At 50.5% G+C, this 21,044-nt stretch overlaps 1 protein-coding gene and 1 long non-coding RNA gene across 3 annotated transcripts in view; both read left to right on the forward strand.

Moving 5' to 3' along the window:
- LOC127039734 (zinc finger protein 772-like) overlaps nucleotides 1-20,503 on the forward strand; it is a 464,874-nt gene extending 444,371 nt beyond the window's left edge. Inside the window, exons 2-4 of the mRNA XM_050933593.1 lie at nucleotides 11,845-11,927; nucleotides 19,137-19,263; nucleotides 20,448-20,503. Of these exons, the coding sequence (XP_050789550.1) occupies nucleotides 11,845-11,927; nucleotides 19,137-19,263; nucleotides 20,448-20,503 (266 nt within the window). The remainder of the gene's footprint in view (nucleotides 1-11,844; nucleotides 11,928-19,136; nucleotides 19,264-20,447) is intronic.
- On the forward strand, nucleotides 493-11,822 carry LOC127039480 (uncharacterized). 2 transcript variants are annotated; one of them, XR_007771012.1, is made up of 3 exons: nucleotides 493-638; nucleotides 1,632-1,788; nucleotides 11,747-11,822. It is a non-coding gene; the product is annotated as an uncharacterized LOC127039480 (long non-coding RNA). The 2 variants fall into 2 exon arrangements; XR_007771011.1 differs by lacking the exon at nucleotides 11,747-11,822 and adding an exon at nucleotides 2,552-3,017.
- Nucleotides 20,504-21,044: the final 541 nt, after the last annotated feature.

Genomic DNA, 21,044 nt, shown 5'->3' on the forward strand with positions numbered 1-21,044 from the left:
CTGCCCCGCGGGCTGCGCTCCCGGCCCCAGAGTCTGCTCCAGCTCTGCAGCCTGCGGGGCAGAGACACGCGTGGGTGGACACGATCCTGCACGCCGGCCCCTCCCGGGCTCCGCGCCGCCCGGGATACTCGCCCTCCGCAGCCCCGAACCAGGTAGCCGGCCGGCCCCTCCCGGCAGGAGCGTGTCCTCCGCACGCGTGTCGCTGCCCCGCGGAGTGAAGAGCTGGAGCAGATCCCGGGGCCGGGAGCGCAGGCCGCGGGGCGGGGACACGCGTGGGGCGGACACGCTCCTGCCGGGGGGGGTGTTATTACGTGTGGGCCACAAACCCTCCCAGCTCTGCCGCTCCCCGGGAAGAGGCGGGGGCGGGTCAAGAGGCCCCGGCTGGGAGAGGGGGCGGGGCCGGGCACAGGATGAGCGGTGCGGGGAGGGTCAGGCTGGCCCCGGGGATCTCCCTCCCCTCGGCTAGAAAAAGCGGAAGCGCCCCCGGGGCAGGCTGGGAGATGTAGTTCCTGACTCTACCTGGACCGGAAGTGACGTTAGGTGGGAGAGAACAAGCCGAGGTGCAAACGCGCGCGGGACGCTCCGGCTCTGCCTGGCTCGCGCGGGGCCGTTGGAGCCTCTCCCGGGGCCGGAGAAGGGTTTGTGCCGTTGGGCTCTGGGCATGCGCAGATCGGGGCGGAGGAGAATCCCGCATTAACCCCCCGTGGGGCCGGGCGGGGGCTGGGAAAGGGGCGGGGGGGAAATGTCTGTGCAGCCCGGACATGGCCGGAGGGGGAGGGGAGAAGAGCAGGTGACCCCCGAGGAGCGGGGAGAGAAAGGGGGGGGCTGAGATCCCCTCGGATTTACCGCTGCCCCCCCCCGTGGGGACCCCCCTCCTCTCCCGTCCTGCCCCCTTTCTCCCTAGAGAGCAACGAGCAGCTCCCAGGGTGACCCCCCCTCCCCCAAACCCCTGAGAAGTTCCCTGTTCCCCTCCCCCCATTGTGCCCCATTTTCTCTGCCCTTCGCCAATGGCCAGTTCAGATCTCAGGTTTGGGGTGTTTCCCCCATTTTCACCTGCAGGGATTTGTCCTTGTGCGGGTGGGAAATGGTTCCCCCGAGTGATTTCTGAGCTGGGCAGAGACTGGGGGGGCCCTGAGACATTGACACCTCTGGGCTGGGCTGGGGGGCCCCTCTCTGCTGGCAATAGGGCGGGGGAAGGGGAGGGAGGAGCAGGTGTCCCCCATTGAGATGGCCAAGCCCCAAATTTTCTAGTCCAGCTACTCCTCTCCCTCCCACCCATCACTAGCTAGTCACATTCCCAGACCCCACTGCCAGCCCCTCCCCACAGCCAGCGACCTTCTGACTCCAGCCCCGCTCCTTTCCCCTGTGAAAAGACATCACCCAGGGCTCCCTCCTGGCCCTGTGAGTGTGAGGCAAGAAGAATCCGTCCCATCCTGTTGATTCAATATCCCTGTATAATCCCCTCCAATTTCCCCTCTTTTCTCTTGAACTGTTGAATGGTGACATAAAATCTCCACACATATTGATGCTTGTCCCTTCTATTGGCAAATATTTAGTTTGTGCCCCATTTTCTCCTCAGTTCTGAAATACTGATATTGAATTCTCGAAAATCTTCCCACTTTTCTTTTCAGGTGTGTAACTGAGATCAGGGCTCTTATCATACTGAGCGTGGCCCTGTTCTGCCAGGTGCTGAAGAGACCCCGAGATCTGGGCCTTGTTCTGCCAGGCGCTGCGGAGACCCCAACTGAGATCTGGACCCTGTTCTGCCAGGCACTGAAGACACCCAAGGTGAGATCAGACCCCACTGTTGTGCCAGATAAAACTGAGACCTGCACCGAAATCACAGTCCCCCTTGTGCCAGGCAGCGCACGACTGTGACCCAAACCGCTGCCTCCATTGTTGTGAGCACTTCAGAGACCTCGACTGAGATCTATATCCCTGTTGGGCCTGGCATGGCACTGACCCTAACAAAGATCACACCCCACCACTGTACTGTGCACTGCACAGACCCTGACAGATCCTGCCCCCACATTTTGCCATTTGCTGCAGAGGCCCTAAACAAAATCAGGGCTCCTGTAATGCTGGGAGTTGCAGAGTCCCCAACTGAGATCAGGCTTCCTGTTGTGCAGGGCTCTGCACAAACACTGACCAAAATCAGGGTTCCCATTGTGATAAGTGCAGAAAAGACACCAAGGGTATCTCTACACTGCCATTAAAACCCCCAGCTGGCCCATGCCAGCCGACTCAGGCTCACGTTGCTCAGGCGAAGGGGCTGTTTAATTGCAGTATAGATGTCCTGTCTTGGGCTAGAGCCAGGCTGTAGGACCCTGCGAGGTGGGAGGGTGCCAGACCTTGGGCTGCAGCCCAAGCCAGAACATCAACACCACAATTAAACACCCTGCAGCCTGAGCCATGTGAGCCCAAGTCAGTGGGCACAGGCCAGCCGCCGGTGTCTGACTGCAGTGTAGACATGCCCACAATGATAGACCTTGCCACAAAAAGCTCAAAGGCTAAATAGGCCAATGCTCGGAGGTGACTCTCCATTTTACAGATGAGGAAACTGAAGATCAGAGAGCTGAAGTAATTTGCTCAAGTTTGCATGGAGAATCTGGGACAAAACTTGGAACTGAACCCAGATTGTTTCAGGTCTTCCCTCTCCCCTTATCCACAAGCCCAGCATGTGTGTGTACAGTGTTGTTCTGGTCTGTGTTTGCCTTGCATTGGCTTCCAAGGGAGGCTGTGGAATTTTCATCACTGGAGATTTTTAAGACCAGGTTAGAGATCCACCAGTCTGGGAATGTCTAGGGATACTTGGTTCTGCCTCATCACAGGATGCTGGAGTAGACGACCTCTCAAGATGCCTTCCAGGTCTACACTGAAATAATTCTCTCTTGTGCTGTGTCCTGTTCTATGCTGAGCTATTTTGCATGGTGCCTTTTGGAACTATGATGCACCATGTTGTGTTGCATAGTTTTATGATGCGTTGTTTTGCCTTAGCTTGTTTGGTGTCTGTGTTATCTTGGTTTGCGTTGTTATTTTGCATTGTGTACTTTTGTCCTAAGGTGTGTTAGTTTGCATTGTGTTGCTTTCTTCTCCTTAGTATTGTGTCATTTTATGCTATGCAGTGTAGTTTTTTGTTTTGTTGTTGTTGTTGTTGTTTTTTTGAATGGCCTGACATCATGTTGTTGTGTGGTTTTTTTTTTGTATGTTGTTTTATATGTATATATAGCATAACATCCTTGAAATGTAGGGCTAGATAGGACCTCAAGATGTCATCAAGTCCAGCTCTCTCTGCTGAGGCAGGACCAAGTATATATAGATTATCTCTGACAGAGGTTTGTCCTACCAGTTCTTAAAAACTTCCAGGGAAAGAGACTCCACAGCCCCCCTTGTAAGACTATTCCAGAGCTGAACTTGCTCAGCTCTGGTGACATACACACATATTTTAGTGGTGAGGAGCTCTGGAGAGAGGAGAGACCCCAGTGAGTGGGCAGCTGGGTAAAGAGACTAAAGTTGGGAGGAGAAACATTGATGTGTGCAAGGTCTGTGACAAAGCTAGAACTAGATCCCAGTTCTAGTGCCACCGTCCTGCTGTTTTGGGTAGTGAAGGTCTCTGCCCCACTGGTGTTTTAGGCACTGGTGCAAACCCTTAGTACAGACAGACTTTACACTAGTGCACTCTGGCACTGGTGCACCATGTCCCTGTTTGCAGGTTTGAAGTGGTGGAGTGGGAGGGACAGTGACCTCATAGAGTCCTGGGGCTGGCTGACCAGTGCAGCTGGTAAGGGAGGGGCAGCAGTGAGTGCTGGAGGTATGAGCCAGGAACACAACCCCACAGGACTGGACACTGACTTCTCCTGACCCATGACACACACACCCAGCTGTGTGCAGGGACCACAGCTGAGCTACCCTGCCAAGACAGCCTGTGCGTCCCTGGACAAACCACCTCTTCCTGCAGCTTAATACAATGGGGTGTGGGGACCTTTCCAAGCTGCGGGTGATGTGGCTTTGGCGTTAACAGGGTCTGTTCCTGGCTCTGTCCCTGACCTGCTCGGTGACCTTGGGGAAGTTACAGCCCCTCTCTGTTTTCCTTCTACCCATTGTCTCCTTGGATTGTGATCTCTTTGGGGCAAGGACTGTCCCTCTCAGTCTGTGCAGTGCCCAGCAGAATGGAGGTGCTGGTCTCAGTCAGGTTCTCTGCCATGTGCTGCACGATGGGGCCCTGATCTGCATCAGTGTCTGTGCAACACAAAGCACAGTTTATAGACTCAGAGACTTTAAGGGCAGAAGGTAGAGGTGTATTTCAGATGAGGTCTCATCGGTGCCTTTTATAACAGTACTAACCCTTTCATGTGTCTGCTGGAAATACCTCACCTGATGCATACTAGGACTGCATTAACCTATTTCACGGCTGCATCACGTTGACAGCTCATAATTATCCTGTGATCAACCAATACACCCAGGTCTTTCTCCTCCTCTGTCACTTCCAATCGATAAATCCCCAGTTTATTGCAAAATTATACACTCGGGGACTAACAACTATAATTTGTGCACTATTCATTTTCATCCCATTTCTATTACTCCAGCTTTCAAGGACATGTAGATTTTCTTGTATGATTTTCCTGTCCTCCTCCATATTGGCAATCCCTCCCAGTTTTGTGTCCCAGTCCCACTTCTTGTGCCAAGATCACTAATAAAAGTGTTGCGTAAGATTGGTCTCAAGACTGATCTGAGGAACTCCACTAGTAACTCACTCCAGCCTGACAACTCACCGTTCAATATGACCCTCTTGTAGACTCTCCTTGAACCAATTCTTTATTGACTTTCGGTTCTCATATTAATCCCCATCTTCTCCAATTTAATGAATAGTTTCCCATGTGGAACTGTATCAAAAACCTTACTGACATCCAGATCCGGTTTCTGTGGCACGATCTACCTTTTGTAACACCGCGTTTTATTTATTTATTTATAGTGCTGAAGGCTGGGAGGAAGTGTTAGCAATAGGCTGAGAATGGCCATGTGGAGGTAGGGGAGGGGATGGCAGACAGTAGGGAGGTGAGGAGGGGGTGCAGCACTGAAGGTGTGTCTGGGTATGTGTTTTGTAGGAGTCCATGTCTCTGCTCCCTGTGGCCGTGGTGCGTTCCGTACCAAAGCAGCATGTCAGCAGAGCAGATGCACACAGCGTAGCTCTCCCTGAAACATGCAGCATTCACTGCCAGATGGGCTGGGCGATTTTTCAGGGATCCAGCTTGATATGCCTGGCTGGAGTGGGGTCAGTTGGACGGGGGTCTGGGGCTCTGATAGTTTGCGATGTTCCTTTCTGCATAGTCAGTTCTTTCCATTTGTTGTCTTACCCCCACCTTTTCCTGATGCCGCTCTCTCCTTAACTTGCTTCGGTTATTTCACTTCCAGTATGTAAATAGGATCTAAGAATTGCAACGCTGAATAAAAGATAAACAAACAGAACCATTTGAATGTTGGCCCATAGCTGGTAGAACTGTACCTAGTGACGGTCGGCTGTAATGACCGGGTTCCCTATAGCATTTTCTGGCGGGGCGAATAAAGCAGTGTCAAAGAGCCAAATGCGCGCTTTTAGGTTGAAAGGGCTAGTCAAGTGTTTGCTCTCTAAGGAACATGTCACTGGCCAGGGCTTGCAGTCGTTCAGGAGAGGTGCGCTGAGTTGTATTTAGGAATCTCAAAATAAGAGGTTAAGATGGTTGGTTTGCAATATCCATTGAAATCTTGCAAACAATTATACAAAAGGACCCTACTGCTGTTAAAAGAACATGGTATTAATACTAATTCAAAACTGACATTAAAATTAGGAGAGAAATGCATGAGAAAGGAACTAACACCTATGTCCCATTTCTTAATGCCTAAAATTTTGACACTCCCTCACACCATCTTTTTTTAAAAGCGATGCACAGCACACAGTCAAGTTAATGAATGAAAGCACACCCATTATTCACTGCTTTGTGTTGCATGAGCATCTGATTAAACACTTAATAACTCTACCGCTGTAAGTGGAAATGCATCAATCCAGCTTAGCTCCAAGGTGTTTAGATGAGAATGAAAAGTTTCTAAATTAAAAACATGGCAGAATGGTTAATGGGGAAAATACACTGAAATGCCTCTACCCAGTCCTGTTGACTTCTCCTAAACCCTCCATGAGTTCTGGCCTCTTGGTCAACTTGGCTCCCAGTCTCACATCAACTGTGCCCTCTCCCAGCCTAACCCATTTTTACTGCTATTCTTCATCCTCCTCATCCAGGCAGGGGGTTGGTGCAGCAGCCCCTAAGGTACCTGCATTAATCACAGTCTCTCAAACTGGGGCTATTTAGATTTCAAGGAACGATTTATCTGAGTTACAGACTCTGGGAGGTGGGAGAGAGGAGAGGCTGAGAGGGCGTTTGTTCTTAGAGCCATGTTCAACCCTGGTAGGCTCCATGTTACCTCATCCTCCACCTTCCTCCATGTGTCTCTGCTCATGTGTCAGTGTGTCACCTTCTGATCATAATGCCACTAGCCTCAGGAGAGCACCGAGACAAGAGCTACATCACAAGAGGGTTATGGTACTGAGAGAAAAATACATCACAGGGAGGGAGTAATTATCCTGAAATGAAATATTCCAGTCTAGGAAGTGAAAGAATTCAAGTACTTTATTACTTAAAATTATGTTTGAAATGATTAGATTTTTATGAATAAATTGCAGCAAATGCTGATTTCACTGTACACAGAGGAAAAAATTTTTGTATAAGTAATATACAGAAATGCTTCTGGAAAAAGTTGAGTGTGATTTAAGGATATTTACACTGTATATTTTGCATGTGACATTGACAATTTCTCTTTGAACAGTCATATGATTTGGCTTTTGGAATCTCAGCAGTTACTATAATTAAAATAATTGTTGTCTGTGGACTCCCATAACTTCCCACAACTCTGAACATTGAAATTGTAAACATTGAAAAAAGGGCTTAAAAATTTTTATCACTATCTATTGAAATTACGAGAAAGAAATAGACAAAATGAATTTTGTCAAACCCACTTAACTGCAATTGCAATATGTTAGGGGATGGACATTCACAACTAAGGCACCCAACCTTAATTCTGCCCTGTAGTGATGTCAGGTAATCACCATAGGGCTATGAATTAGGCATTTTAGTGTATAAAGTTCCAGGTTACAAATGGGTATGATCTAAAGACACATGAGATCTTTTCCTCAGGATATCACCGTCACTGGGTTGTTTCTCTTGTTGGTAATTCCCAGAAATGAACAGATTATTAACGTTTTGTCAGTTATGAAGTGGCCATTTCAGATTTCTGGGGAGTGTCTGTTGTTTGGCACTAGGGGCCAGGTCCTTGGAGAGATGGAACCTTGGTTTCATTTTAACTTCTCCATGCTCAGCAGCTTCTGGAATTTGGTTCAAAGTATTTACATGTTTCCCTGCCCTGGTGTTAAAAGTGCTGCTTTAGAAAGTGGGGAAGGGCAGGAACTGACTGCAGGATCAGTAGCTGAGTCCCTTAGATATTTATAGCTCATCGGAAGGAGGACGGGGATTGGTGGGTGTCTGTGGCTTTAATAATAAACACACAAATATCATTGCTCTTAATGAATTTTCATCTTCTAATTCCCATAACCCACTAATTATCCCTGGCTACCCCCGGCCGTCTAGGGAGGGAGAACTAGTAAACTCCTGTGGCCCGTGTAGAACCTAAGGCCCAAGGATCTTTCCGTGGCTGACTCAAAGTCACCCAGAGTGAAATTCACTTCACTGGATAAATCCCTAGTTGCTGAGCTCTGCAGAGGGGTGGGGAGGTGAATTCCATCCCCCATTCTTGAGCATGGACCCCCCTCCAATTCTCACCCTGATCTCAGACACTACCCCAATCTTCCCCTGCAGTGATGGACCCACTTGATGCTACCAGAGTCATGTGCCATGGGATCTAGAGAGGACAGAGGCCCAGCTCCAGAACTGCTCCCCCTACCCACAGCCCCCAAGCTGTGCTAGAGTTGCCCTGACTTTCCGATCTGCAGATGGGTCCAGCTGTACCCAGCCCATGCACCTGCCACACACAAACTGTCACAACAAACATGCCAGGATTGGGAAAGACCATCTGGGGCTGGCTGCAGTCTCCCTTTGCTGCTGTGAGGGGAATAGGGTGGTCCCTCATATAGGATCCAAACATACCCAGGGGCAGAAGGGAAATGTTGTTTCTTCCAGGGGTTTGAAATGTTTGGTTTAGAGTCCTGAGCTCTGTCTTCCTGTTTGTCTCCTTCTGCCACTTTCAGATCTCTTGGAGAGACAAGGTGGGTGAGGTAATTTTTTTAGAACTAATTAAAAATACCTCTTTGCTATCCTGGGACCAACATGGGTACAACAACTTTCCCCTTTGTACCCCCTCCCCATCTCACCTCCCCCTCAGCTGAGACTGTCCCATGTGCTAGGAAAATAAGGGTTCAGTCCTGTAACTGGATTGAGTCTTGCCAGCAGTAACAGGAGTGAAAGCCTCTGTGCATTAATGACAGCAGCAGCTCTGGGACTGGACACATAGGGAGAAGAGATGGGAGTGAGCAGGTTATGTTTGTGCCAGGTGTGAGTTACTCATGTGGGAATTCTGCACCATTGCGTATGCGCAGAATTCACGTCCAGCGCAGAATTTCTTTTTTTTTGGCATAAAGAAGATACGTTCTGCCTGAGAAGTGCTACAGTTCTGCCTTTCACCCACCAGAGGCCCTTGTGGCACCAGAACAAGCAGCATTCAGCTGGGTTCATCTTGGTGGTGATTTGTGGCCCTGAGCTCTACCCCAAATGGGAAGAGAGTTAGTGGGTGGAACTTGGGAGAGTCCTGAGACACGGCTGCCTCGGGGGGTGGGGACAGGGTGGTCATTCTCTACTTGCAAGAGGGTGTGAAAAGGGCACAGGAGGAGCAAGTGTCCCCTATGGAGACTGCCCAGCCCCCGGTTAACCAGTCCCAGACACTTCTTCCCCCACCGTACCCCAAACCTCTTCACCCCTCCAACCATCAGTTGCCAGTTTTCCCTCGCTGCTAGCCCTTCCTGACGGGCAGAGACCCTCTAAGCCAGTACTGTGTCAGGGCTCAACCTTCTGGCTGAGTCCTCTGAGCACTTTCTTCCTCTCTTGGGGTACCATGCCACAGGGGCCCCACAAATCTACATTGCTTAGGCTTTGGCTTCAACCTCAGGTAGGGCTCAGGGCCCTGGACTTCAGCCTCATGCACTGGGATTTAAGCTTTCTGCCCTGGGCTTCAGTGAGTCTAATACTGGCCTTGCTTGGCTCCCGCCCTGAAACCTGCTAGTGACCCTAGTGGGCGCAGGACCCCTAGTTGAGAACCACTGCCTTACCCTATGAATCACAGCAATGTTCAGGTTACTGCCAGTCGTAGAATCATAGAATATCAGGGCTGGAAGGAACCTCAGGAGGTCATCTAGTCCAACCCCATGCTCAAAGCAGGACCAATCCTCAACTAAATCATCCCAACCAGGGCTTTGTCACGCCTGACCTTGTCCCAAAGGACCAGTCACTTACTGAGGTCAGTTGAATCTTAGATCTCACAGCAAAGACAATACTTGTAGCCAGTCCTGTAATAACCTGTATTAAGACTTATTTAAAAGGAAACGAGAGTTGTTTACGAAGTTAAAACCAGGTAATTCTATAGATGGAGACAAGTTACAGTCTTAATTTTCAAAAGGTAATAGAAGCTTCTATAATAAGCAAGCCCTATATCTTCCTTAGGACTAACCCAGGCTAATCAGCTGGGGATCTCTTGCTTATGCCTAGAATTTTTGCCCCCCTGAGTCCAAGCAGCATACGGATAATCAGTTCCTTCTGTATGGGGTTTTTTATCCCCTTCCTGCCATGTGCTCTGAGCTGCAAACTGAGCTAATAGGAAGTCAAGAGCACAACAACAGTCTTTTGTCGTCTTTAACATCCCATAATAGTCTCTCTGGTGTTGATGAACCTTTCCTGCCAGGCAGGATGTAATGCATTCGGTTGCCAGTCAGCACTTCACCTAGGTAAAGTCTCTCTCCTGTCTGGTGATTTACAGAGCCACAGAGGCTCACAATGCAACTAGTCAGATATTAACCCAGGCAGCAACTCACAAGCATTCAATAAAGTGTAAACGCATTCTTATAATCCTAGTCCCTAATACTAACACGGGTGAGTCAGACTGATTCCAGCTATGTGTTTGTCCCTGTTCAATGAAGACATGGGGGCTTTTGCAAGAGCTAACACCTCATCTGCCAGTGTCACAGGCAGGATGGGCAGGGATGGTGTCTCTAGCCTCTGTTTGCCAGAAGCAGGGAATGGGTGACGGGGTGGATCATTTGATGATACCTGTTCTGTTCATTCCCTCTGAAGCACCTGGCATTGGCCACTGAGCTAGATGGACCAGTGGTCTGATGCAGTGGGCAGCTCTGATGTTCTCATGTTCACAGTCTCTGTCAGGAGTATCTATTCATTTGGACTCACTGTGGGGCCACAGAAAGAAACAAGATGTTCTGAGGCAAGAAGGCCCAGTCTCAGAGCCCCAGGGCTCATGCTTCCCAAAAGCTAAAACTAGGCTCAGCCCATGAAAGGGGCACTGCCAGGAGAGACTGTATAAAGGCTGGAGCATCAAACAGCTTTGTAAACCTGAGAGAGGTGCCTTGGGAACAGTGACAGGGAGAATTCCCCAGAGTGACTCCTTTGATTCTGCTCTACTCTGGCCTTTGGTTCATAGAATTATAGAACTGGAAGGGACCTCGAGAGGTCATCTAGGCCAGTCCCGTGCACTCAAGGCAGGACTCAATATTATCTAGACAATCCCTGACAGGTGTTTGTCCAACCTGCTATTAAATATCCCCAGTGATGGAGATTTCACAACCTCCCTAGACAATTTATTCCAGTGCTTAACCACTCTGACATTTAGGAAGCTTTTTTCCTAATCTCTATCCTAAAGCACCCTTGCTGTAATTTAAGTCCATTGCTTCTTGTCTTATCCTCAGCGATTAAGAAGAACAATTTTTCTCTGGCATCCTTGTAACAACCTTTTATTTACTTGAAAACTGTGATCATGTCCCCTCTGAGTCTTCTCCAGACTAAACAAACCCAGTTTTTTCAATCTTCCCTCATTGGCCATGTTTTCTAGACCTTTATTCATTTTTGTTACTCTTCTCTGGACTTTCTCCATTTTGCCCACATCTTTCCTGAAATGTGGCCCCCAGAACTGGAAACGCTACTCCAGTTGAGATCTAATCATTGCGGAGTAGAGCGGCAGAATTACTTCTCGTATCTTGTTTACAATACTCCTGCTAATACATCCCCAATTGATACTTACTGTTGCAAAAAAAGCGTAACTCTGTTGACTCATATTCTGCTTCTGATCCACTATTATCCCCAGATCCGTTTCCACAGCACTCCTTCCTTGGCAGTTATTTCCCATTTTTTATGATTGTTCCTTCCTAAGCAGTGTACTTTGCATTTGTCATTACTGAATTTCATCCTATTTACCTCAGACCATTTCTTCAGTCTGAATTTTGATGATTTTGAATTTCAGTTCTATCCTCCAAAGTCCTTGGAACCCCTCCCAGCTTGGTATCGCCCGCAAACTTGAGAAGTGTAACAGAGAGACTCTGCTACTGGGAGGGTTTCACCATGTGTCAGAGGGTTACACCCTGGTAGGAGGGGGCTAGATCTGTAGTAGAATAAGGTCACTCTGTGCTTCCCAATGTGGCAGAACCTAGAATGTCCATTAGCAGGGAAAATCCTGGGGGGAATCGACATGTGGAAAGGACAGAAACCCTGTGTGAATGCTCTCACATTGCCCTTCTCACCCTGGCAGGCTACAGAATAACGTCCACGTTTTGCTCCAGATCATCCCATCCTCCCAGGGGGAAGGCAATGGTTGCAATGGAACTGGCTCAGGTAAGGGATTCTCAGGGAGCTGGTGGTGGGTTCTGCTTTTAGGGAGAGAAGCAGTAAATGTATGGGAGGGTGGGAGCCAGTGATGAGCTGCCAAAATATTAACAACAGGTTCCTTCCTCCTCACCTCACAAGGGGCTCATGCCCCCCCCGGGGGTCATGCCCCATCCAACCCCCCGTGTTCCTTGACACACACCCCGGGTACCTCTGACCTATCCCCCCCTTCCCTGTCCCCTGACTGCCCCCTGCCGCCCCATCAAACCCCTCCTCTCATTCTTGATGCCCCCTCAGAACCTCTGCCCCATCCAACCACCCCTTCTCTCTGTCCCTGACTGCCCCCCACCACCTCATCCAACCCCTGCTCCTTCCTGACTGCCCCCTGGGACACTTGCCCCCATTCAATTCCCTTGTTCCCTGCCCTCTGACCGCCCTGACCCCTATCCACATGTCCACAACCCACCAAACACCCCCTTCCTGCTCCCTGCCCCCTTACCACACTGCCTGGGGCCAGGACTGGGACCGCTCTCCTGGGACCGCGACTGGCGCCGCAGGACCCAACTCCCCAAGCTGGGCTGGAGCCGCTCGGCCGGGACCGGTGCTGCGGGGCCTGAGCTGGGCCAGGTCAGAGCCGCTCGGCCAGGACCAGCCCGAGCCAGGGGTGCTTAGACGGGACCCGGCTGGGGCGCTCGGCTGGAACCAGACTGAGCCACGCATGCCGTTCCCCCACCCCCCCGGCCTGGGTTACCTGCCTGCTGCTTCTTTTAGGCTTCCCGCGAACATTTGATTCGCGGGAAGCAGGGGAAGCGGAGGAGAAGGAGGGTGGAGCATTCAGAGGAGGGGGGGTGTGAGGTGGGGCCGGGGGCCGGGTGGGCAACTGCCTGAGCCTTTGTTAAATTTAAAAGCTTTTTTAGAACCAGTTGTCCTGGAACAACCTGTTCTAAAAAGTCTTCTAAATTTAACAACCAGTTCATGCGAACCGGCTGGAGCTCACCACTGATGGGATCTGCTAGAGGTGGTGGGAGGCAGGAAATATCTTGGGTGGAGAAAGAGAGGGGAAAGGATGTGACTCATAGACTCACAGGTCAGAAGGGACCAATATGATCATATAGTCTGACCTCCTGCACAAGGCAGGCCACAGAACCCCACCCATCCAATTTTATAACAACCCCTAACCCAGGACAAACCTGCTGAGAATTGTGTACTCCAGGGTGTGATGGGTTGTCACCCCAGGGTGCAGTCTGGGGGGCTTCTGGGAACCGCTGTGCTCTCTAACCCTCAAGCTGGGCTGGCCCTTCTCACACTGCTTTGCTAGAGATTCAGCCAGCCTTTCCAGGGCCTGTTATCACTCAACTCGACAGCAGGTGGCGCCATGCAGCCAAGTAAGCTACCTGAGTGCTTTACCTAAGCCACTCAAGGAGAGAGAGAGAAGACAACAGCCAACTTCCCAGCGATAAGTGTTAGCAAACAGATCAAAGCAGATTACTTAGCAAATAACCAAAAGCTCAAACCAAGCCTAACATGCTAGATGGATAGAATTTGAATTAGCAGTTTCTCACCCTGACTGATGATACAAGCAGTCCACCAAGTTTCCATACACAAGCTAGAAATCCCTTTGCACTGGGACGAATACTTCCTCCAGTTTAATCTTTGTTCCTCAGGTGTTTCCAGGAGTTCTCTTGTGCAGGGAATGAGGCCTTGAGATGATGTCACACCCCACCTTATGTAGCTTTTCCATATGACAGGAACCCTTTGTTCTAAACTCAGTTCCCAGTCCAGTTTGTGGAAAAATACAGGTACCAAAATGAAGTTGATTGTCATGTGGTCTGGTCATATGCCCTAGCATGCCCTGCTGAGTCACAGTAGCCATGACTCCTATGCTGGCTGAAACGTTTACAGGAGGGCTAAGCTCTTCCACAGTCCATTGTCTTTGATGATGAGCCATGAACACTGTCTGGCTTCGTCATTGTTGTACCTGAAAGGCTCCTTGTGGCTGTTAGCCCAGTGTAAGCACATTTGAAAGACAGATACAGAGTCAATATCCATAACTTCAGCTACAAACATGATCCGTGCACACAGGTAGGATAATCATATTCAGTAAATCATAACTTTTCCAGTGACACCACACATGACTCATTTTGTACAAAATGAGTCATGTCCTAATCATATTATAATCCTGCCACTATGTTGAATATAGGCTGTAGTGTCAGATAGGTTCTAATTTCAAGGCACAGGCTTTGGGAATGAAACTTCCCCTCTTTGTGGAACAGGAAATAACCCTCCAGCCAGGGCTGGGACAACTTCCCAGACTCCCAGTGCTGAAACCTGAACTTCCTGACACTTCGTTAGTTACCCCCACCCCCAGTCTTTGTGGCAACTGCAAACTTTATCGGTGATGATTTTATATTCTCTTCCAGGTCATTGATAAGAATGTTAAATAGCACAGGGCCAAGATCCAATCCTTGCGGGAACCGCTAGAAAGAAATCCACTCGACCATGGTTCCCTATTTAAAATCCCAGTTTTTAATCTATTTAATGTATGCCATGTGTATTTTGTATCTTTCTAGTCAAAATATTGTGCTGAACCAACTCATGTGCCTACATATATTACATCAGGACTATTAGCTGCAAGTAAACTTTTGATCTCATCCAATAAGGATATCTAGTTAGTTTGATAGGATCTCTTGTGTCTAAACCTTTTTAATGGGTACTAATTATATTACTCTCCTTTCTTTCTTAATGAAATCCAGTATCGGCTGCTCCAATCTCTTGCCCAGTATCGATTTCAGACTGACACACTTGTAATTAGCTGCGTCATCTCTTTTATACTTTTTAAATATTGGCACAGCATTAGCTTTATTCCAGCCTTCTGGAATTTCCCACGTGTTCCAAGTCCTAATTAAAATCAACATTTAACAGTCCACCATGCTCCTCCAGCAGGTCTTTCAAAACTCTAGTTATCTGGACCATTGTTAGGATTAATTTTGTCCTTTTAAAAACTTCCTTCTTATTTTCATTGGTTGATCATTGATTTCTGATAGCTTCCCTTGCCAACTTTCTACAATTCTGACCTTCTAACTTCTATTCTTTACTATTGAGTTCCCCTTTCTTCCATATATTTTATTTGGAGAGTGTTGGGATTCCAACCAGGGAGCTACCAGCAGGCTCCAGAGACAGCCCCATCTCCTATATTAAGCTCTGACTAGTAGCTATGTGATAAATGTGATGACCCTGCTTCCATCTGTCAGACGTGACTCTTAGCCAGCCAGAGAAACAGAGGTTTATTTGATGACAGGAACAGGGTCTAAAACAGAGCTTGTAGATACAGCGAACCGGACCCCTTGGCTGGGTCCATTCTGGGGGGCAGTGAGCCAGACTCCCAGCTCTGTCTTCCACCCTTGACCCCAGCCAGCTCCAGACTAACAACCCCTCCCAGCCCCTCCTCTCTACCAGCCCCTTTCCCGGGCCAGGAGGTCACCTGATTCCTTTGTCTCCAACACCTTCAGCTGATACCTTTGCAGAGGAGGGGCCCAGGCCATTAGTTGCTAGGAGACAGAGTGTCAGGCATTTAGGTGCACTGGCCCTTTGCTCTGCCAGATACTTAAGAACTGCCATGGGGACACTGAGGCACCAACACAGTACTCAGAGAAACCATTAAGAACTTTCCCAGTTCGTCACATCTCTCCCCCCTTCGAGACCGAACTGAGCGAGGTCACTCCAGCCAGTGACCTGGGGAAGTTCGAACCCACCAAGGTTCCCATGGATGCCCCAGCATTTCTGCCATCTTTTGGTGTGAGTTACACCAGGACAGTCCAGTTTCACACCCTCCCTTAGGTCGGGTGTGCTTGATGGCACTTGCAGACCGCATGTGGGAAGGTTTATGCAGCCCATACCCTTTGCCACCCCAGTACTCCTGGGTTTAAGCTGGGATTGGGTCTTTTCCCAGCCCTTTGGTTTGTGATTTGGGCTCCCTTGGTTAAGAGCCCCCATTCTGGGCTTTGCCAGCTCTGGGCTTGGGCAGCCGCTTCCCACTTTGTGGCCCAGACACAACACCTTTGCCGTCCCCCCTTGCACTTTTCAGCTTTTACTGTTAGTCCCACCTCCTTGAGGCAGCCCAGCCCCCTCTTCACCTGGGACACCTGTTCCTTCCAGGTCTAGCTAAAGATGTACGTTATTAGTGTCTGCCAGGGCCAAGTTCTTCATTCCTTTTAGCTTGTCTAGAGTCTTCCCAGGCCTAGGCATGGGGTCGGCATTAGACACTGTGATGGCTTTAAGCTTCTGATAGCCCCCATAAAACCAGATCATTCTGTCTCGCTTGGGGATCAGCCCCACGGGTGAGGCCCACGGGCTGTAAAACGGCTGGATCCCATCTAAAGCCAGCATGTCCCTGACCTCTCTCTCCAGGTTCTGGGCTGCTTTCCCAGTGACTTTGAACGGGGAACACCTGATGGGGAGATTGTCTCCCACCTCAGGGAAGAGATCCCCCCGGAGGTCTTCCCCCTTTTTTATCCAATCCTCCCTCTTCAGGTTCAGGGGTCCCATCACTCTCCTCCCATCCAGCAGCTCGAAAGGGAAGAACCCTGTGGATTCCTGGGGCACCACCAGCTGTCTCCCGATTCCCCCCAGTTCTACTTCCCCTTGGGGAACCCATTTCTGGTACAGGAATCCCTTCTCCTGCAGGACTCTGTCCCTGCAGCCTTCCCCAAGGGGGTTTGCAGCGCTGTGCCCAGCAAGTTTTTTCAGCTTCTCCAAGGAGAGATCCTTCTGCAGCTCGGTCTTGGATTTAACAGCTGGGGCAGGGAGTGGGACCTGCTCCCTCTCACTGGCTGGACCTGGGGTCACAGCCCCCCTGAGCCCTGTCCCTGGTAGCTCCCTCCCTGCTGTGTAATTACTTCCCAGCAGCACGTCTGGACCAGGCAAACCTGTTTGGCAGCTGACCTGCCCTGCCCAGGTGTCCCCCCACTCAGATGGGATCTCAGCTCCCCCCGTGCTCAGCGCTGCCCTTGCTGTCCCAGTGGGGGCAGGCAGGGAGCTCTCTGCTCTGGTCACAGCATCAGAGCCAGCGTGAGCCCCCTCTCCGGTGTGCAGGGGGGCGGGGAGCATCTCTCCCTCCCACTCAGCCCCAGGGGCTGGTTATAGGTAGGCAGGTATTCTGAGCCCAGCAGCTCCTCCCCCCTGCCAGCCAGGTCATTTGCATTTTCACTGACCATTTTCGTCCTAGCCAATTGGTTTCCTGGATTTGAATTCAAACCCTCGGCCGTTACAGGAGCGGGGCCTGGATCCTGTCCCATGGGAGACAGTCACCCCCCAACAGGGCCTCCGAGCCGATATCCTGGAGAACCCCAACTATCAGCCAGCCCAACCCCTTCTGGGTCTGCTCAGGGATCTGGGCCATAGGCAGGGCGAGGGGCTTCACCCCAGGGATCTTTACCCAGGTCCCACAGTCCCTTAGCATCTGGGGCTGCACCACCACAGTTCTCTTTGTTCCAGGGTTTTGCCCCTGCAGGCGTGTTTTTCCACTGACCCCTGGGCAGCCCCCTATGTCTCTCTGCTTCACCATTACCAGTCCATGCTGCTGCTGCTTTTTCTGCAGCTTTTTTTTGGGCTCTTGCTCTCTTTCACGGTCCTTTCGCTCTCTTGGACTCTGCTTCCATCCCATCCATCTTCAATTTTCTGATGGGGAACCTAATCGTGAAGACCCTCGTCTGATTGGGGACCAGACTCCCGGGGATGCCTGACTGATGCTCCAGCTGCTCTCAGATTCTCTCGTAGCCCCATCTGGGCCAGGAATCTGCTCCTCAGAGCGGTCCTTTTTCTCCAACTGCACGATTAACTGTACCTTGGTGAATTTCCCCATGCGTAACCCTTTCTTTGTGCACAGGATCACAAGGTCCTTCTTAAGGAGATGGTGATAGGCCATCACTTCACCGTTCCCAAGTGGCTCAGGACTCACAGGCCTGTGTGCTCTTGGCTCCCCCATGGTTTCCGGGAAGAACCCCTGGTGTGCCAGCCCTTCTCGTGATTACCACCTCTTTGCCAGGGTTGAGCTGCAGACTCCTCCGCCCCTGGGACTGCTCCTGCAATCCCCAGGGGAACCCTGCTACTGCAAAATCCTTCTCTCTCCCAGGGTTGAGTGGCAAGCTCCTCCGCCCCTGAGACTGCTCGCTGCAGTCCTCAGGGGGACCCCGTTATTCCAACAGTCCTTCTCGCTGGTCACACACTCCCAGAGGTTAACTGCCTCCTGAAACCATCCCTCTCTGAGCCTTCAGCACGCCTGGTCCTCATTATCCCTCCTTTGTTTTACTGCTCCCCAGTCACTTACTGCAAGTAGCGCCATTCACGGGGTGCAGTACATCCCACCTCTGCCACCAGTTGTCACGGAGTCCCCGGGCGATGCTCTGGAACTGCTCCTCACCAAGCCAGTCAGGACTTTGGGGAGCCTCCTCTCCCTTGGAGCAGACTTGTTCAGGGCAAGAAGCTCACACGGCTTCACCTCCTGGGTCTCTCCTTGGAGCATTCAGCATTCTCTGCCCCTCCGTGTGCTTCCCACAGCGAGTCCACCCCAGCGGGCTTCTGGGGAAGCCACCGGGTTCTGGACCCCCACTTTGCAGTCAGAAGTGACTCTCAGCCAGCCAGTAAAACAGAGGTTTATTTGATGACAGGAACAGGGTCTAAAACAGAGCTTGTAGATACAGCGAACCAGACCCCTTGGCTGGGTCCATTCTGGGGGGCAGTGAGCCAGAGCCCCAGGTCTGCCCTCCACCCTTGACCCCAGCCAGCTCCAGACTAACAACCCCTCCCAGCCCCTCCTCTCTGTCCAGCCCGTTTCCCGGGCCAGGAGGTCACCTGATTCCTTTGTCTCCAATACCTTCAGCCGGCACCTTTGCAGAGAAGGGGCCCAGGCCATCAGTTGCTAGGAGACAGAGTGTCAGGCATTTAGGTGCACTGGCCCTTTGCTCTGCCAGATACTTAAGAACTGCCATGGGGACACTGAGGCACCAACACAGTACTCAGAGAAACCATTAAGAACTTTCCCGGTTCGTCACAGGAGACACAAAGGTTCTCTCTTCCTCCTGGCTGCTCTAGGCAAGGTGGGGTGGGACTCTGTGAACATGTGCCTCCTGGAGCTTCTATTTCCCTGGTGCTGCTGTTCCGTGAATAGTGGGGTTGTGAGTGGGGCAGCAGGTCCTGAGTGTTGGACTCTTTCTTTTTCAGGATCCAGTGACTTTTGAGGAGGTGTCTGTGTATTTCACTAGGGAGGAATGGGCTCTTCTGGACCCTGTTCAGAGAGCCCTCTACAGGGAAGTCATGCAGGAGAACTATGAGACGGTGACCTCGCTGGGTAAGGAGTCCTGTCCCCTGGGTTATTAGAAGCTGTGGGGTCTCTAAAGAACCTGAGCAGTAATAACTTTATACCTTTATTCATCATCCAAGTTTTGACAAGTTTCTTTGTCCCCCTTTTTTTCCTTATCTCCCATACACTAGCAGGCAGCAGGGAGGGAGGAGGTAATGAGAGTCGAGGAGGGAACACAAGAAGCTCCCAAGGCGCCAGGAGGTGGTGCCGGCTGCGAGTAATGGGAAGAAGCAGGGGAGTGTGGAGGAAGGGCACCCAGGAAGTGGGCTGGGTGGGTCATTGGGAGGGAGGAGAGGTTTGGGGATCTAGAGCTGTGGGGGATCCCAGACCTTTAACCCTGAATCCCTACCCAAACCTCAGGTAAATCCTAGACTTCAGCATAACCACTCTCGCAAAGCCTCAACTTAATATAAGGCCCTGAACTGTAGCAAGCTTAGGCTATGTTTACTAAATAGTATCACTAAATCGACCACGGCTAGATCGATCTCAGCGTCAGTCCCGGCTGTAGTGTCGACCTGCCCTTAATAGCCCATTTCTTTATGCTCACCTCTTTGCCTCCACGAATGTTCCAAGCTAATAAGCAATACTCTGATCATGACATCTTACCTCTAGCAAGTATAAAATTGCCCAGAAGATGTGACACTAGCTCATAGATCTTGACCCTGCCCTGATTTTACGAAGAGTGAGAGTTTGGAGAGAGTCTTATCCCCCCTCTCCCCATCTACAGCAGCCACAAGCTGTCTTCCCTCTAGGCTCCTTGGATCTTTGAGCCTGTGCCTCCTGAGGTTGCGTAGCCCAGTTCTTGTTTCTTACTTTCTCCTTTTCCAGAAGAATTAGAGGCTGTTGCTCCTGAATGTTTAGCGTTTAATTGCCCAGCCTTCTCCTCACACTGCGGGAGTTTAATTCTTCCTCCCATTTCACCTGAGTCACTAGATTTCCTAATTCCCAAAATGTGCTTTTGCAATGTCACAGGTCGGGGTACCTAAGCCTTTGACCTGCCTCCATGGTCTGCTCAAGGAATGGCCCCTCAGGTATCAGACCTCTAGCCAGCCCCCTCTATGGATAGGGACCCACATGCCTCTCCTTTTTGACCAGTGTGTGGGGATTGCAGCTTCTCCTCCACTGTTTTTGCTGGACTAACGTCCAGTTCCTGTGCTTTGCTTTCTCTCCAGGGGCTGTGAACAGTGTGTCTGAGATAGAGGTGGGACTTTGGGTGATACTTGCATGATGCCAATACACACCTCAGTTTCCTGCTGTGTTTGGTATTGCTATGATTATAAAGAGCAGGAGACGTGAGGTGTTTTGTTACGTAGCTGTCATGGGGTAATATGAATGGGTCATTTAGGACTCGCTGGGAGTAACCTACATCAATCTAATACCCAACAGAGACAAGAGAATGACTGTCACCCAGGGCTTCCCAGAGGATTCAGGAGACCTGAGGTCTTCGGTGGTGTGTCCCTCTTATCCGCTCTGACACCGCAGAGCATTTTCCTCGTGTCCCCCTTACCAGCTGGAAGGAGGTTACTAGTGGAGTTCCTCAAGGATCAGTTTTGGGACCAATCTTATTTAACCCTTTTATTACTGACCGTGGCACAAAAAGTGGGAATGTGCTAATAAAGTTTGCGGATGACACGAAGCTGGGGGGTATTGCTAACACGGAGAAGGACCAGGATATCATACAGGAAGATCTGGATGACCTTGTAAACTGGAGTAATAGTAATAGGATGAAATTTAATAGTGAAAAGTGCAAGGTCATGCACTTAGGGATT

The sequence above is a fragment of the Gopherus flavomarginatus genome, chromosome 23, assembly GCF_025201925.1.
Source record: "Gopherus flavomarginatus isolate rGopFla2 chromosome 23, rGopFla2.mat.asm, whole genome shotgun sequence".
NCBI lineage: Eukaryota > Metazoa > Chordata > Testudines > Testudinidae > Gopherus > Gopherus flavomarginatus.